This window comes from Bos mutus, chromosome 10 (genome assembly GCF_027580195.1).
Source record: "Bos mutus isolate GX-2022 chromosome 10, NWIPB_WYAK_1.1, whole genome shotgun sequence".
In the NCBI taxonomy this organism is placed as follows: Eukaryota; Metazoa; Chordata; class Mammalia; order Artiodactyla; family Bovidae; genus Bos; species Bos mutus.
In genome coordinates this window covers 31817442-31833432 of record NC_091626.1, presented here as the reverse complement: position 1 = coordinate 31833432, position 15991 = coordinate 31817442, and the positions used below count along the sequence as shown (strand labels likewise).

The following is a 15991-nucleotide window of genomic DNA, read 5'->3' as shown; positions in this document are numbered from 1 at the left end:
CCAAAAGGGGGGACGTTGTTAGAGCTGCTCTAGGCAGCACTGGCCAGGCCATTCAGGAGTCCAGGTGTGGTCCTGGGCCCAAGATATTGTAAGATAATATTGGTCAACCAGAATGTGTATGGTGGGAGGTAATCACATATTTGGTAAGTGCTTGAGTGACTCAGGTGTGCTGCTGCTAAGTCATTCAGTCGTGTCCGACTCTGTGTGACCCCATAGACGGCAGCCCACTAGGCTCCTCTGTCCCTGGGATTCTCCAGGCGAGAACACTGGAGTGGGTTGCCACTGCCTTCTCCCAGGTGTGCTGAGCCTGGCACATTTCCGTTCTGTCCTCGGTTACGCTCGGTGTTACATCACACAAACATCACGTACGTGTCTTGTGCCACTGTTCTAGGCTCCGGGGGTAGAACCATGAATGAAGTAAAGTGCTCCCATTCAAATGGGCAGAGGCAAGTGAGTGCTTACTCCATCAAGTGGTGACAAGTACAATGGAGAAAAGTTAAGCACCAGTCCCTGGTGGTCCAGTGGTTAAGACTCTGCACTTGTAATGCAGGGGGCGCTGCTTCAATACCAGGTTGGGAGACTAATATCTCACATGCTACGTGGTGTGACCAAAAACCCCCAAATAAACAGTTTTAAAAAATCCAATTTAAAGGGGGAAAAAAGGGGGGACTTCCCTGGTGATCTAGTGATTGAGAATCTGCCTGCCAATGCAGGGGACATGGGCTCACTTTCTAGTCCAGGAAGATTGCACATGCTGCGGGGCATCTAAGCCCTTTTTCTGTAACTTCTAAGGCCTGTGGGTGGCAAATACTGAAGCCCACATGCCTAAAGCCTGGGCTCCACAAGAGAAGCCACTGCAATGAGAAGCCCGCACAGTGCAATTAGAGAGTAACCCCTGCTCGCTGCAACTAGGGAGTAGATCCCAGTCGTTGCAACTACAGAAAGCCTGCATGCAGCAATGAAGACCCAGCGTAGCCAAAAATAAATGAATAAACAATTTTTAAAAATCTTTAAAAGGAAGCAAGAAAATGGGATTGAGGCAGAGGAACTGGATGGGAAGGAGGAGATGATACTGTGAATGGGGTGGTCAGTGTAAACTGCACCAAGAAGAGGACATGTGACCTGAGGTCTGAGTAACATGTGGGAGTGAGGATACCTGCGAAAAGAATATTCCCAACAGAGGGAGCCTCAGACAATAAAATCTTGGCACTCAGAGCTGTGGACGCTATATATGATGCTGTGGACACTATATAAGATACCGTGGGCATTGTACAAGATACTGTGGCCGCTCTAAGATACTGCTCTTTATTCACTTACAGTCTAGTAGAAAAGTTCTTCAAAGATGAAAGTAATTATAATAAAAGGTAGAGTGTGAAACTCTAAATCAGTCAAGGAAAGATACTTTTTCATCCTGGAAACTGTGAAGGAGAAAAACCTGTACTGGTCTGAAAACAAGCACAGTTTAGACCATATTGTTGGAGGAGGATAGACCCTGTACGGAGAACGGCACCCACAAGGAGGCAGGACGGTGGGTGCAGGTGAAGGAGGACAGCTGTCTTTAGAAACAGTCGAAGAGCTATCACGTGGAAGAAGAATTCGAGTAAGTTTCAATATCTCTAACAGGCAGAGCCAGAACCGATGTATACAAATTTCAAGGAGGCAGATTTCCACTCATGATGAGAACTGACTTTTAACAAAAGGGACTGACCCCAAGTTGGGTGGGCTACATGGGGAGGAAGCGTTTGTGCAGGATGCAGGCTGCCTGGGAAATGTGGCTCAGGAAGCTTCCAATTCTCAGACGTAATGGAAAGCCATTTTACCTTTTCAGGCCTCTAAGGATGGCAAGTACCTTGGTGTATTCCACTTAGGACAGTGAATGGCTTAGGGGTCTGTAACAGCATTCTCTGACTATAGCTCCTCAAAGCAGCAGATTACTGGCTGACAAGTTCCTCCTGTCTGTCTCGCACGCACACACACACACACACACGCGCGCACGCATCACTGTTACCTCCAAGCCTAAAGAAGAACTGGAGGTATCCCCCTCCTTGGCATAAACCTCAGCTGGCAGAGGACCCTCCTGAACTACAGCCCCCTTCTTTGGATGCTGAGACAATCTGGTGGCTCCCAAGTATCAGGAGGTTACCCCTTGCCTCCTCTTAAGCCCCCTGTGCTGCTCCTTTTCTTTACAGCCAAGTCTTCCCTAACCCCACTTCCTGGGTTGCCTCAGGCAGAGCAGGGCTCAGGCACAAGTGTGGGGCAATGGATTGGGGCAGTGGCGAGGCAGTGAGCATGGAGCTGTGCATGTAAAAGCCCAAGGCACCGAACGGAACACAGGTGCATGCGTTGTCCTGGTGTGGCAATTACATCCTAAGCAGTCCCTCTCCAAAGGCTCCTTAGGGCCTGTTTTTCCTTCTGGCCATGACGTGTGCTCAAGACTTCTTGCTAATTCTCCTCTTCATTCAAGCCAGTCTCATTATCAATGCCGCATTCTGGCACAAGCAGGAGCTTTCTTTTACGGACAGTACTTAAGAGCTCTCAGAAAGCAATCTTCCCTGCTTAAGAACGTCCGGGGAAATGTGGCCTAAGAACCACATGGCCTGATTCTAACTGTGGATGCACTCAGGGCATTCCTCCATTGCTCAGCACACACCCATTCCAGGCACAGCACTGCAGCTCTGTGAACACATCTCTCTCCCTGGGCTGGTCACCACCCAGGTCCCTCCTCCCTGAGGCTATAGCTCCAGGGTCAGAAGGAGACCAAGGCAGATGGAGGCAGGAACTCTGAGGGTACAAACTTGGCATGCATAGCAGGCCTCCTGACTTCCGGGCCACACCCCACAGATGTGCCAGAAAAGAAGCCCCCATCTCCAAGCCCTCCCCACATCCCACCTGGTGTTCAGGCGGTCCTGGTACGTCTTCACTTCTGCACTGCGTGGGTGGTTACTCTCTACCAGGCTGTTGGCAGCAAGGTTCACGCCATCAATCTGAGTCATCAACGTCTTCATTTCCTGGTCCAAGATGTCAAACCTGATGTGGACAGAGAAAATGAGGATTGCTAAGGTAGCGGTGGCTTTTGCTTTCTGCCACGCTCTTGCTTTCTCCTTCCACCTCCTTCCACCAGGTAAGAGGGGAGAAAGGAGAAAGGTGTGCTGACACTCCCTCTTTTCTGGTTCATGGGTCCAGTTTCATGGTTTAGCATTTCCTGGATGAGGCTAGGAGAGACCTGGTTACTTCTACAGGCCAGTGCCTCAACAGAGATGGAGGAAAAATGAGGTGTGGGCGGTGTTGATGGCCACAGAAAGCACCTGCCACACCTCCACTGGCCCAGCTGCTGCTCATGAACACGGTTCCACTGCTTCCACCCGAAGCATACCTCCCCAGTCAGGTGCTCCGTCCCTGGGGAGGAGAAGGGCGCGCTGCTGAGGCTGTGGGCATCCTGTGTTATGAAAGCTGACCCCTCTGAGATAAGAGCCCAGGTCCATCCAGCATCAGCATGGGACCACCGGGACAGGATCAAGGAGTGGCCTCTTTCTCTCAGCTCCTTGGATTCTGTACTCAGGATGCTGGGGACAAGCCTTGCCATGCTGGAATGCTGATGGAACTCAAATACTGCAAATGAGAGTGGCCTTGGACTGACAGTTTACAAACTGGTCTCTGAGGCCCCTGAGGGTTCATGTGGTTTAGGGACTGCCACCAAAAGACAGAGCTTATGAGCTCTAGCCTCTCACCTCCCCCTTAATCATGTCCCCTCCGCTTTCCTCTGTGTTACATATCAGGGGTTCCATATACAATTCATTTGAACAAAGGCTGTTGTCACTGAAAAGTCATTGAACACTTGGACTAGAAAGAGCCCCTTTGGGAAAGGCCCTGGGGGGCGGTGGTGTGAAGTACCCAAAGCCACAGAGCCAGATGAGAACTCGTGACTCCTGGTGCCTGGCCTCTGGGACCAAGGGCATCCGATAGCTTCTCAGAGAGGGCCTTGCCGATCTGGAGGCTGTTTGGGGACTAGGAGCGCAGACTGTAGTGGGTGGTGAGAGGGGAGGGCCAGCTCTGACCTGTGCTGCACGACCTCCAGGTCCTCCAGCGTGTCCGGGATCTCCATCTGGGCCAGCCACTTCCCCTTCTCGCCCATCCACAGCTCACAGGCATCTGTCTCCCCAAACACGGTGTACAGGTCCAGGGCATCCTGCAGCCTCTGCTGCCGCATGTCCGCCTGGGCCACCACCTGCTGGTAGAGATCCCGGAGGGCCTGCAGCCGGTTGGTCACATCTGGGGAATCCTGGAACCCTTGGGGGAAGGCCTGCGCCTGCTGTTCCAGGTGCTCCATCACTCCGCGGCTCTCCTCCAGCTCCTCCAGGAAGTCCTTGTGCTTTTTCCCCAGGGCCCGGGTGGCCCCTTCATCGTGCCCCACGTCTTCCCCTGAGAGCAGCCGGTGGGCATCCTGTAGCCAGGCCTTCAGATCATCTGCATCACCCTGGAACTGGAAGAAGTTCTCAGTGTCCTGGAGGTTTTTCTTGCAAAAGGCAGCCAGGTCCTTCAGCTCGTTCCACTGGTCAGACACCTTCTTGATCCGGACCTCAATCCGCTCGTGCCCAAACTGCTTGCGTGCCACCATGCCCTCAGCCTCCCGGAAGATCTGGTCCAGGTGGGCATCCAGCCCGCGCAGCTCATCCTCAAAGGCTTTGTGCTTACGCTGCAGGATGAGCACGCTGGTCAGGTCCTTGCCATAGTCCAGGGAGGAGTAAATCTGCTCCTTCTCCTTGATCCAGCTCTCGGCCTCATCCATCTCCCAGAAGAACTTACAGAGCTGCTTGGACTGCTCCAGCTGGGCCTTGCGCCCAGCTGCCGTGTTGCTCAGCTCCTCGAAGCACTGTTCCAGGTGGCTGACACGATCCTGGATGACCTGGGGGTCACAAGGTTGGTACCCTGGATGGCATGGGAAGAGGAAAGACAAAGGGGACAAGGGCTTCATCATCTCTGGGCAAGCTTCAGATCTAGAACCACACCACCTAGAACCTGCCATCTCACTGGGGCTTTGGGACCAGATGCATGGGGTCTCAGGTGCTCAGAGGATAGGCTTTTAATTGGTTCTTAATAATGAGTTTCCACTAAAACTCCAGGAATAAGAGAGGTTAAAAGTTGGATCAGCTCTCAGTAGAAATGCAAAATGTGAAATTATTTTTAAAAAGACCCAGGCATTAATTTCTAGATGATTCTTCCGAGAGGCAGCAGGGGTCACCTATTTAAGCCTGAGCTAGCCAAAAGGATGAAAGACGAAGGATGCCTTCTTGGTGCTTACACACCTTTCTGATAATAGATGACTGAAGCAGTCGCCTACTCTCTGGACAATTTTGCTCTCCCTCAAACTTCTTTCTGGTACCACGTGTTGGTGAAAGAGGCAGAATTCTACGGCTAGATTTATCCACCCTGGGGTGCTGGAGTGCTGGGCCAGAGGCCTCAACAGAAAAACCTCAACCCGCAGCCTTACCTGGCCCCTCAGTGAACTGCAGGGTGGCTGTGGTGATGGCCTTCACTTTGTCCCCTTGGATGGCAATGTCAGCCTCCATCAGCTTGTGTTTCTGTAGCAAGTCCTCGACCTCCAACAAGTGTTTCCCAAACTCAGCAGACAAGAGGTGAGCCTGGCGAAGAGGACAGACAGGGCAGAGGGAGTAAGGAAAGGTGAAGAGACCCTCATGCTGGGAGAATAACCTTCCTAAGAGAGGGTCCGTGGCACTGGGGACCAGGATGTCAGATGCAGCTGGAAAATGCAGCTGCTCAATGGGAAAGAGGCTACAGAGCGGGAGTTCCCACTGAGGGTGCCCATCAGAATCATCCAGGGAGCATCTTTCAAGAGATCAAGTCCTATACTCAGTCTGCCCACGTGTGCCCCAGGGGTGGGACCTGGGTGTACATATTTTAAGAAAGTTCCACGGGGGACTTTCCTCACGGTCCAGAGGTTAAGACTTCACCTTTCGTGCAGGGGATATGGGTTTGTTCCCTGTCGGGGAGCTAAGATCCTACATGCCTCAGGGCCAAAAAAAACAGAACATAAAACTAAGCAACACTGCAACAAATTCAATACAGACTTTAAAAATGGCCTATATCTTCAGGATGGGGAACACATGTACACCCATGGCTGATTCATGTGAATGTATGGCAAAAACCACCACAATATTGTAAAGTAATTAGCCTCCAATTAAAATTAAAAAAAAGAAAAAAAAAGATATAAAAAAAGGCCTATATCAGAAAAATCTTAAAAAAAAAAAAAAAAAGGAAAGAAAGCCCCAGTGAGTCTGCTGTGAGTCTTCAGTTGAGAGCCACTGTGATAGCAGGAGAGGAGACTCAGACTTCCCAGTGGCCCTGGATGCCAAGGTCTGGATGCCAACTAGATTCAGATCGTGATTACTCAGAGCCTGATTCTCCAGGCTCCTGAGGGAGGTCTGTCTCATCCAGGCCCTGCAGGCCGGCACCTGTGTAACTATGAACCCCAGATTTCTTGATCACCGGGGATACAGCAGACAGGAGCAGAGCGAGCCAAGCTGCTGAGAGACAGATGCCATCAGACACTCTGCTGCCTTAGATGCTCTGCTCTGACTCGGGCGTGGGGCTGGGAGGTGCCTAGGAAGCACAGCTCGCTGAAGCCCCAGGTGGAGGGGGTGGGGGTGCCCAGGCCCACCTTGATCCCGTCCATCCAGTCAATGCTGTGCAGCATGTCCTGGAAGAGCTTCTGCAGGTCCAGCGTCTTCTCCAGCCTCTGGCGCCGGGCCTGCAGCAGCTCCTGCAGGTAGTCCCACAGGCGCAGGATGTTGTCCTTGCGGGCCATGATGCGCTTCTGGTCATGGTAGTTCTCCCGCTCCAGCTCCTGGGCCAAGTCCTCCAGGGCCCGCACCCGCTCCTCATAGGCGGCCGTGTCTGTCTCGATGGCCTCGTGCTTCTTCTTGGCAGCCTCCACTGCTGCCAGGTCGTACCCGAAGTTATCCTGTCCCCCAGGGAGAAAAACAGGCAGTTTGGTTAGGGTCCCCTTGGTTGGTCCCCAAGCACAGAGAAATGGCAGGTCTTTTAGGAGCAACTTCTGCAGGAGAAAGCCCTTCTGCCATCTTTTTCAGCCTACCTTATCAGAGACAAGTTCCAAAGACTAAATGTCTCACGAGAACCTTGGCAAAAAGCTCGTGATTTTACTCACTGGGCCATCCATGTGATGACTATCACTAACAGAGCTCTTTCCCACCTGCTGGCACTCACCACCCTGCCTGGAGAGGACCTGTTCTGGGCAGGAAGGGGCTTCTTACTGGAAACCCTGCAGCTGCACACAGAGGGCTTGCCCTATGCTCTCTGGGGCGCCTGCACACTCTCCAGTTCTTTCAGAATGCTTGCTTCCCCCTTCTAGATGGAATTTAATTTGATGCCAAGATCCAGGTGGGAAGGGACAGATGCTCTCATGGAGAATCAGTCCTGGGGTCAGTTTTTAGCTAGTGAAATGTGACACAGTCCTCAAGGCCAGAGTCCAAGGGGTGTCTGACACTCACAAGGTGCACAGCTTCCATCGCATCCCCAGAGGACCCCTGAAATATCAACTTGAACTCTGGCTCTGGGTGATGCTCCTGGCTCATAGGGGATAACTTTTGGGGCCATTTTTGGATTGTGTGGCTCTTTCTTAAAATGAGACTTAATAGGGAATTCCCTGGAGGTCCAGTGGATAAGACTCCACGCTTCTAATGCAGGGGGCCCAGGTTCGATCCCTGGAGGGGAACTAAGATCCCACATGCTTCCACTAAGCCCGTGCACTGCAATGAAGACCCAGTGCAGCCAAAAAATAAATAATTAAAAAGTGAGACTTAGTCGATCTGGGAGAGTTCCTTTTCAGATATCAATCCTGACCCACCCAATCACAGGGAGCAGGGCTGCAAGGCCTGTGGAGAGGCTTGTCCCGCTCTGCCTGCCCCACCGTCTGCAGCCCCACGTGCACCCCACTACCTGGGCCACGAGGCGCTGGTTTTCGTTGAGCCACGTCTCTCTCATGGCAGCTTTTCTGTCAAAGCGCCGGGCCAGCTGCTCCAGCTTCTCCTGCCGGATGAGCTCATCCCTCAGGGCCAGCTCCCGCCGGTACTCAGCTTCCTCCAGGCTTTCCCAGGCCTGCGCAGGGAGGGGCAGATGAGAGCTCTTGGGATTTGGGGGTCCCATCCCGACTCTTTCACCAGTACTGAGTGATTTGAGGAATCTAGACAGAACCCAGCCTTCAGGTTTTCCTGTTTAAGCCAACTGAAGATTCAGGGAGCACCGATCATGACCTCCCAGTCCCCTCTTCCCCTAAACTGGCCTTCCCATAAGTCAGTGTTGGTTTCATATAGTGTTATTGCCTCTGTGGGTGCTCAGTAAATTCCTATTGAGTAAATGGCCACCACCATTCCACTGGAATTTCCAGGCAGTGGTAGGCCTCCAAATCTCCAAAGTGTCACAAGGCATCCGCCTTCATTAAAAGTAGTTGATATTCCCTAAAAGCCCTCCAGGTTCTATAGAGAATAGGCTATAAACTGGACTCTGGGCATCTGAAGAGGGGACTGCACAGGTGGACAGTGGGTAGAGCCAGACCTCTCAGTGCCAGGCTTGGATAGTACCCTCAACAGCCAGCTGGTCATTATTGACAGCACAGAGAGTGGCTTGGCTTAACCCTGCCCAGGAACCATTCCCTATGCCCTCATTAGGAGAAGCTCAGTTAACCCACTGGCAAGCCTGCTGAATCCCCATTCTCATGGCATTTGAGCTGGAACTGTGTAGCCACTGCCTCTTTTTCTTTTTTATTTTTTTGAAATTGAAGTATAGTTGACTCACAGTATTGTATTAGTTTCAGGGGTATAGCATAGTGATTCAATATTTTTATAGATTATACTCCATATCAAGTTATCATAAAATATGGGCTATATTCCTTATACTGTATATTAAATCCTTGTATCTTATTTATTTGATAGGTAGCAGTTTGTACCTCTTCATCCCTGTCTCCTATCTTGCCCCTCTCCCCACCTCTGAATGGAAGGATGGTGGGTAGAGTCTGACCTCTCAGGGCTAGGCTCAGACAGCTCCCTCAATAGCCAGCTGTGTCATTAACAACAGCACAGAGAGTGGCTTGACTTAACCCTTTCCAGGGACCATTCCCTGTGCTTCTATCAGGAGTTGAATCAACCCACTAGCAACGTGAAATGGAAAACGCGGCTGTACCCGGTTGATGTCGGACACCAGTTTCCCATCGTGGGGCGTGTACACTTTCTGATTGTTGGCTCTCATCCGGGACTGGATGGTAAAAAGTAGGACTTCCAGATTCCCCTTCTCCTGAAACCTGTGGAAAAAACAGAGGTTGGGTGATGAGTGTTGAGACTCCCACAGCCAATGTTTCTTTCTTAAGTAAACATGGAACCCTGGCATCTTGGAGCGGGGATAGCAAAGCATATTTCTCTTTAAAAAGTAAAAAGAAACACAGCATTGTAAATCAACTATACTTCAGTAAAATTTTTTAAAAGTAAAAAAGGATAGAGGATCTATATGTTTTACCTGTTACAACATTAGTCTATCATACTCACCACCTGAGACCTAATAGGGGTTGAGTCTTTGCAACATAAATCAAAGAAAACACAACTACTGCAGTGTTTGCTTATCATTTGTTTCCATGGGGGAATGGCTAAGTGTTCTGGAAATTCCTGTAGGTATCAAGTGTTACCAATCAATACAAAGAAATTCTTCCCTGTTCTACAAATGCTAAAGGCTCCCCACTAGCTCTTTACTCAGTTTTTTATGGAGTGAGTCAATAAGCCTTTGAAGCAGCATTATCCATGTAAGAACATATTGCACAGAAAGCAACTTTCACCTGGGTACTAATGAGTTGGCTGTCCTGACAACTGTCCAAAAGTCCAGATGCTTCTGAGGGGGGAGGAAAGGCTGGGCTCGGGGAGGATCTCAGGGGGAGGGGATGATGGCAGCTGGATGGATGTCGAGAACCCAATGTCCAGATGAGCTCCAGGTAACTGAGTATTTTCCCATTTCTGCACGTGGCCAAGTATCTACCCACTTTTCCCTCATCCTTGTGGCAGTCGCAGATCAGCTGGTAAGCAAGGTTCCCAGGTGCCCGAGGCCAGCCCATATACCTGCTGCTCATAGGCACGTCAAGGAGGCTGTGACCTCGAGCACTGTCTTATGCAGCCAAGAGCTACCACCCCTGTGTGCGGTGCCTGGTAGACTCACGGGAGGTATTACCTGGATTGGGCTTAGGACTTTAAACATGGTTAGTATCAGGCCAGAAATCAGATATTCATTTATAGTACATTTTAGACTCTGCGTCTGGCCTTTCCCTGTTTGCGAGTCATGAATGAACGAGCAGGGGAGGAATAAAGCACAGGTACCACCAATGAGCTAGAAATCTGTTTCAGGGGAGCTAGACAAGCTGAGGGCAGGCGAGCTAGAATGCCGTGTATGTACGTGTGCGTGTGTGTGCACACGCGTGGCTGTATTTGCGTGTGCATATGTGCACGCAGGCCCTGCACACACTGCAGTGGAGCAGAGTCCCAAGAGGCAGGCTAAGTGCTCTGCTGATGGATGAGCAGTGACAGACAGGAGAGAAGAAGAAGGATGTGTTTGATGATCAAGGAGGCCGCACGTGGCGAGCTCTGGGGCTGCGGATGCAGAGGTCGTTACTAGAGAACAAACCCACAGCTCGGTGCGCAGGAAAGAGGAAGTCTCCAGCACAGGTTCTTTGAAGAGATTCTGAAGCCTGAGATTTCACTCCCGCTCCCCACTCAGGGATCTGGATCTGAGAAAGTACTTCCCTTGGCTGAGTCAGGGGTTACCCAATGCAGGCTGACAGCTTGGGAGCAGGGAGACAAGACAGGATGAAGCAGGTGACAGACAGGCAGCTCCCTGACATCCAAGACATGCCTCTCAGACCCCTTCTCCAGGCCCTCTCACCTTTGGGAGGTGGTTTCTCAGCAGTTGATGCCCACCCTCCCAGGTGCCCGGGCCCTTACTTGGGTGGCTTCTCGACGGTGCGGTAGGTGCTGAAGGCCTGCAGCTGCTGCTGGACACCGGCCAGGGAGTTGGCAAACTTGCGGCTGTTCAGGATGGTGATGGTCTGCTCGATCCAGGTGAGCAGGTCCGAGGCCAGCCCACTGTACTTCTCAATCATCTTCTCAGTCTCAATGGCGTGGTCGATTACCTAGGGAATCACCTTGTAACTCATTCTCATGAGAAGAGTGAGGACATCAGTGAAGATGCCAATGGGGACCACAGTTGAGGTGGTCCTCCTCCTCGCAAGCCCTAGAGTGTTTATGTTGGCTTTGTCCCCAGAGCCCAAGACCACTGCTGAGCAGAGGGCTGGATAGGTGGTGCAGGAGGGACCCAGCTGTGTTTGCAATCAGGAACAGCTCCCCGCCCTCTCTCACCCTGTAAAAGACTGGAAAGCCCACTGTCCCAGGACATCAGTCACCAGAGGAGCCAAAGTCCTGTTTATTTAAAAATGGGTATTAAGGATCGAGGTCATTGGAAATGACCCTGATGCTGGGAAAGATTGAGGGCATGAGGAGAAGGAGGCAACAGAGGATGAGATGGTTGGATGGCATCACTGACTCAATGGACAGGAGTTTGAGCAAGCTCCAGGAGATGGTGAGGGACAGAGGAGGCCTGGCATGCTGCAGTCCATGGGGTCGCAGAGTTGGGTATGACTGAGCAACTGAACAACAAAGATGGAAGGCTTCCAGGCACTGCCTTTGCTCAACACCAGTGCACAAAGATGAATGAGAAAAGGTTCCTACCCTGGAGGAGCTGAGGACCCAGCGTGAGGGTCTGTAGAATGGGGTGGCTCCCGGATTGGCTATGGAAGCCTGAGAGATCTGACACCGCAATAGACTAATAAGTAAAAGCCTGTTTTGTTCCTGAGGGAATGTTCATGAGACATAGGTCTGAAGGAGGAAGGTGGATTCAGATCTATGACCTTGTTGAGGACAGATCATCAACCTGCGCTGGAATTCAGCTTGGGAGCCATTAACGTGGCAATGCTTGGCTTCAGAGGAGGCTGGTGGGAGTGATGTGAGCCCTTTCCTATGGCTGGGGTCCAGACATAAAGCTCTTAGGAGAGAAAGGGAGTGTCTGTCAAGGCCTGCACATGGAGAGCAGGGAGCTGGGGGCCCTGGTTTCACAGCAGCTCCGTACCTTACCGACTCGCTTGCCCTCCACCGCCAGCACCTTCATCTTGGAAAAGTAGTGGTAAAATGCCACCACGTAGGTAATGATGGATTTCTCGTCAGGGTTTTCTGTAAAGACATCTGCAAGGGGAAAGTGTGGGCTCTCAGGACCAGTTAGAAGCTGGAAATGTCAGGCTCAAGGGGTTCATCTCCCTGTGTCTCCAGCACGAAGTTCAACTACACGTACCGAGTGACAGGCAAGAGCGGAAGAGGAATGGGGCTGCGGTTTAAGCCAGAGGATGAAATCCATATTAGGACCACAAAGCAAGGAAGAAGGGAAAAGGAGGGCAAGACTACAATGGCTCCCAAGCGGGCAGGGGAGGCATTGGAGCCAGTCTGGAGCTGAAGAGCAGACGGAACAGGGCCCTGGTCCGGCCCCCAGGCCCACATTGTGCCCCCGGCTTGCCCAGCACCGCCACATGCCTCCAGGTGCCCTGCCCATCTGGTGGGTGCCAGCTCACCTTCAGGGTCAAGGAGCGGGATGATGCCCAGCTCACGCTCGGCCACTTCGAAGGCGTGTTCCAGGTTGTGCCGGGCGTTGGAGTCCTTCAGCTTATCGAAGTCGATCAGGTCAGGCCTGGGGATGAAGCTAGACTGTTAGAGGGCAGGGGGCATGGTGTCCCCCACCAACAGGGCAAAGACCCTGGGCAGATGCAAGGAAGGGGCTGAGCAGGAGGAGTGAGAAGAGGACATGGGATGGAGGAGGGAGCCGTGAGCACCAGCGTGTGGGGAAGGAGGATTTAAGGGAGGCAGGATGCTGAGGGTGAGAGGAGCAGGCACAGGGGGTTTAATGTTCCTGTGGAGCTTGGCTAGTAACCTACACGCTAAGTGCAAAGTATCCAAACCCCCTTCCCCGCATGGGATCCCCAGCTCCCGCAGCCCGCTCCCCCTTCTTACCGGTGCTTGTGGATCAGGGCGTTAAAGGCCAGGCCATCCTTCCAGCTGGAGGTGAAGTTGGTGACATTGACGTGGGGGTAGCTGCATCCAAGAGAAACATTAAGACCTAAGAAACAGATTCTTTTGAGGTCCCTACAAGTGTGTGAAGGAGAGGGGTGGACCTGACCCTTCTCGAACGGTCAACAAGACAGCGGCTGTTAAGCCCCACAGAGAGGCTCCCCCATCAGATGGGCCCAGAGACACTCACCCCCACAGACCCCACGGTCTGACCCAGGCAACTCTGGGATAGAATCCTACATTCCGGGCCTCTAAGAATCAGGTCGGGATAGACTTTGCATTGAATATGCCCAAGCTGCTATAGTTCTGGTAATATGTGGGTGGGGAGTGAAGAGGGTGGTGGGGACATGTTAGCGGCTGGTCCCCAGGGCATACCCTGCCGTCTTCATCTGACACCACAGGAGCAACGCGTCCTTGGCTGAGCGCGTCTCACGGCCTTCTTGAGTTTGGACAACGATGTCCTGAATCTGGGGGCACGGGAACAAGAGAGGGGAGACTGAGATTTGCATCTGGCCCAGAGTTCTCCCTGGAAGAACCCCCTTCCTCTTTCCTCCTCTGGTTACCAGCCCTGCAGCCACACCACAGGCTGGGGCCTCGGGTCCCAGAGGCCTGCTACCCTGCTGTACTCCCCAGGCCAGAGGAGACGGCTCCAATCAGAAACTTGAAGGGGAGGCCAAGAATAAATGCACGTTGGCCTCATTCCTCCTCAGGAGGCACGACGCTGTGAGGGCCGTGGGATGGCATGACTGTTGGAAGGTGTCGCATTTGGATTAGTGGCTCCTCTTGCCTTTTCATCCTCCCTGGTTCTGCTGTTATTACCATTTCATCATACACACCCGCAGTGAGTGAGACTGGACCCCCGAGGCCACTTACAGGAGATCCTCAGGATGGGAGTTGAGGGTTATTTTTCTTCTCCCGGCCCTTCCCTCCTCCAACTTGGGTTCTTTCTGCCCCAAACCAGCAGGTGGAAGACCCTGCTTTCCTTCCCTGGGCTTCCTAAATTTCCTTACACGACAGACCTGTACTTTCAGTGGGAAGAGAAAAGCTTCTGACTGGAAAACACAGCAGCAGATTTTCTGCACTGTCTTTGCAAATTTTGAATCAAACTATTTAGAAAACCAAAGAGTTACCCATGTGGGGGGACGGGAGCAAAAGCGGATCTGGCGAAAGCAGCCGGATCTGAGTCCAGCTCCCAGTTTCTAGCTTCTCTCTCAAAAGACCATGACACTGACTGGGCTGCTCGCGCTCAGCTTCAGCAAGTTGGTGATGCTCAGGATGGTCTCTCCTTCCTACAAGCGCCATTGCTGGGGACACGCACGTGGGCACTCACACTCACTCACCGTCTTCTCAGGCCCGGGGACCCACCTGGAAGCGCAGGATGATGGTCCAGATGAGGCCGAGGACTAGGCGGTGGTTGCCGTCCACGATGTCGTGGGAGCCCATGTTCTCCAAGTGCACTCGCTGCTCCCTCAGGAACTGCAGGGCCTTGTCCACGTTCTCCAGGCAGTGGATGCGCATCTTCCCCTTCGTGGGCTTTGGCTGAGGGACGCCATTGCCCCCGTGGGCAGGGAAGAACCTCACGGTCACGCCTGGACCAGCGCCTGTCATCAGCATCCACCCTCCATGCCAAACTCCACCTCCCAGCTCACTCCTCGACAACGTTTCAACCCCACCACTTTCAGCAAAATTCAGGGGTTCCCTCCCTTGAGCACCCAGAGCTCTGCAAGTGGGCTGTACCAGTACTGTTCCTCGGTCTAAACAGAGCCTTGTGAGTGGTAATAGATGACATTCAGATAAGTAACACAACAGGGAGTTAACTGAGCACCTACTATGCGCCAGGCACAGCTCTAGAACTATTTACTGCTGTTTGGCAATAAGAGTGGCTTTCAGTTTGGCGATTAAAATAGGTCCATCCTGCCATCTGACCTCCTCCCTCCTCACCCTTGCATGGCCCCAACCGAAGCTCAAGGGACCACCATTGCTGAGTAATTGCATCATCTGAAGGGTTCTTAGTGGTAAGTCTCTCTAGTGGGCCTTCAGTGAAGGGTAAGAGGCATTCTTTAACTTCAGCCTGGAGTTGAAAAGGCAACAGAAGAATGTGGAATCTTTCATTCAAACCCCAAGGCTCTTAGCCTATGCCATCAGGTACAGGTATCATTTTGCACGTGGGAGAAATGAGACAAAGAAGGTCCTGCCTGGTAGCTCCAAGGTCACAGTGGAAGTGACGGAACAAAACATGAGCCTTGACCTGGTTCTCCTGCAGAGGCAGCACTGCTGCTGGGTGAGTTACAACTGAGAGGGCCTGAAATAAATCTCCACTTGTAAGAGTGATGAACACATAGGAAAATATCTTCCACTCTTTCCTCCTGGTTCCACAAAGGATGCAAATTCTCCAGCTGGGTAACGGGATCTGTCTTAGCCTTTGCAAGGAGCCTGAGGGTAAGTTCATTGCAGGCCAAAGATAACCAGATCCCAAGAGAAGAAAGTCAAGGAGGTGGGAGTGGCCAGAAAAAAGCAAGAAATTCTGAGACACTTCAGCAAAATTAACTAAAGTTTTGATCGATATATTAGATGGAAAGTCATTGCATTTATGCTGGGACATACAGGTGGGGCTAGTGGTAAAGAATCTGCCTGCCAATCCAAGGGACACAAGAGATGTGGGTTTGATCCCTGGGTTGGGAAGATCCCCCGGAGAAGGAAATGGCAACCCACTCCAGTATTCTTGCCTGGGAAATTCCATGGACAGAGGAGCCTGGCGGGCTACAGTCTTTGGGCTGCAAAGAGGTGGACATGACTAAGTGACTAAGCACAGCACA

At 52.1% G+C, this 15991-nt stretch overlaps 1 protein-coding gene across 2 annotated transcripts in view; it reads right to left on the bottom strand.

Moving 5' to 3' along the window:
• The window catches only part of SPTB (spectrin beta, erythrocytic), a 132174-nt gene that overhangs the window by 37913 nt on the left and 78270 nt on the right, over positions 1 to 15991 (bottom strand). For both annotated transcript variants that reach the window (XM_070377716.1, XM_070377717.1), the window contains exons 4-15: positions 14541 to 14714; positions 13551 to 13642; positions 13119 to 13199; positions 12683 to 12798; positions 12190 to 12302; positions 11010 to 11197; positions 9214 to 9331; positions 7975 to 8133; positions 6677 to 6979; positions 5489 to 5639; positions 4056 to 4926; positions 2890 to 3027 (exon numbers count right to left, since the gene is read on the bottom strand). In XM_070377716.1, the coding sequence (XP_070233817.1) occupies positions 2890 to 3027; positions 4056 to 4926; positions 5489 to 5639; positions 6677 to 6979; positions 7975 to 8133; positions 9214 to 9331; positions 11010 to 11197; positions 12190 to 12302; positions 12683 to 12798; positions 13119 to 13199; positions 13551 to 13642; positions 14541 to 14714 (2504 nt within the window). The remainder of the gene's footprint in view (positions 1 to 2889; positions 3028 to 4055; positions 4927 to 5488; positions 5640 to 6676; positions 6980 to 7974; positions 8134 to 9213; positions 9332 to 11009; positions 11198 to 12189; positions 12303 to 12682; positions 12799 to 13118; positions 13200 to 13550; positions 13643 to 14540; positions 14715 to 15991) is intronic.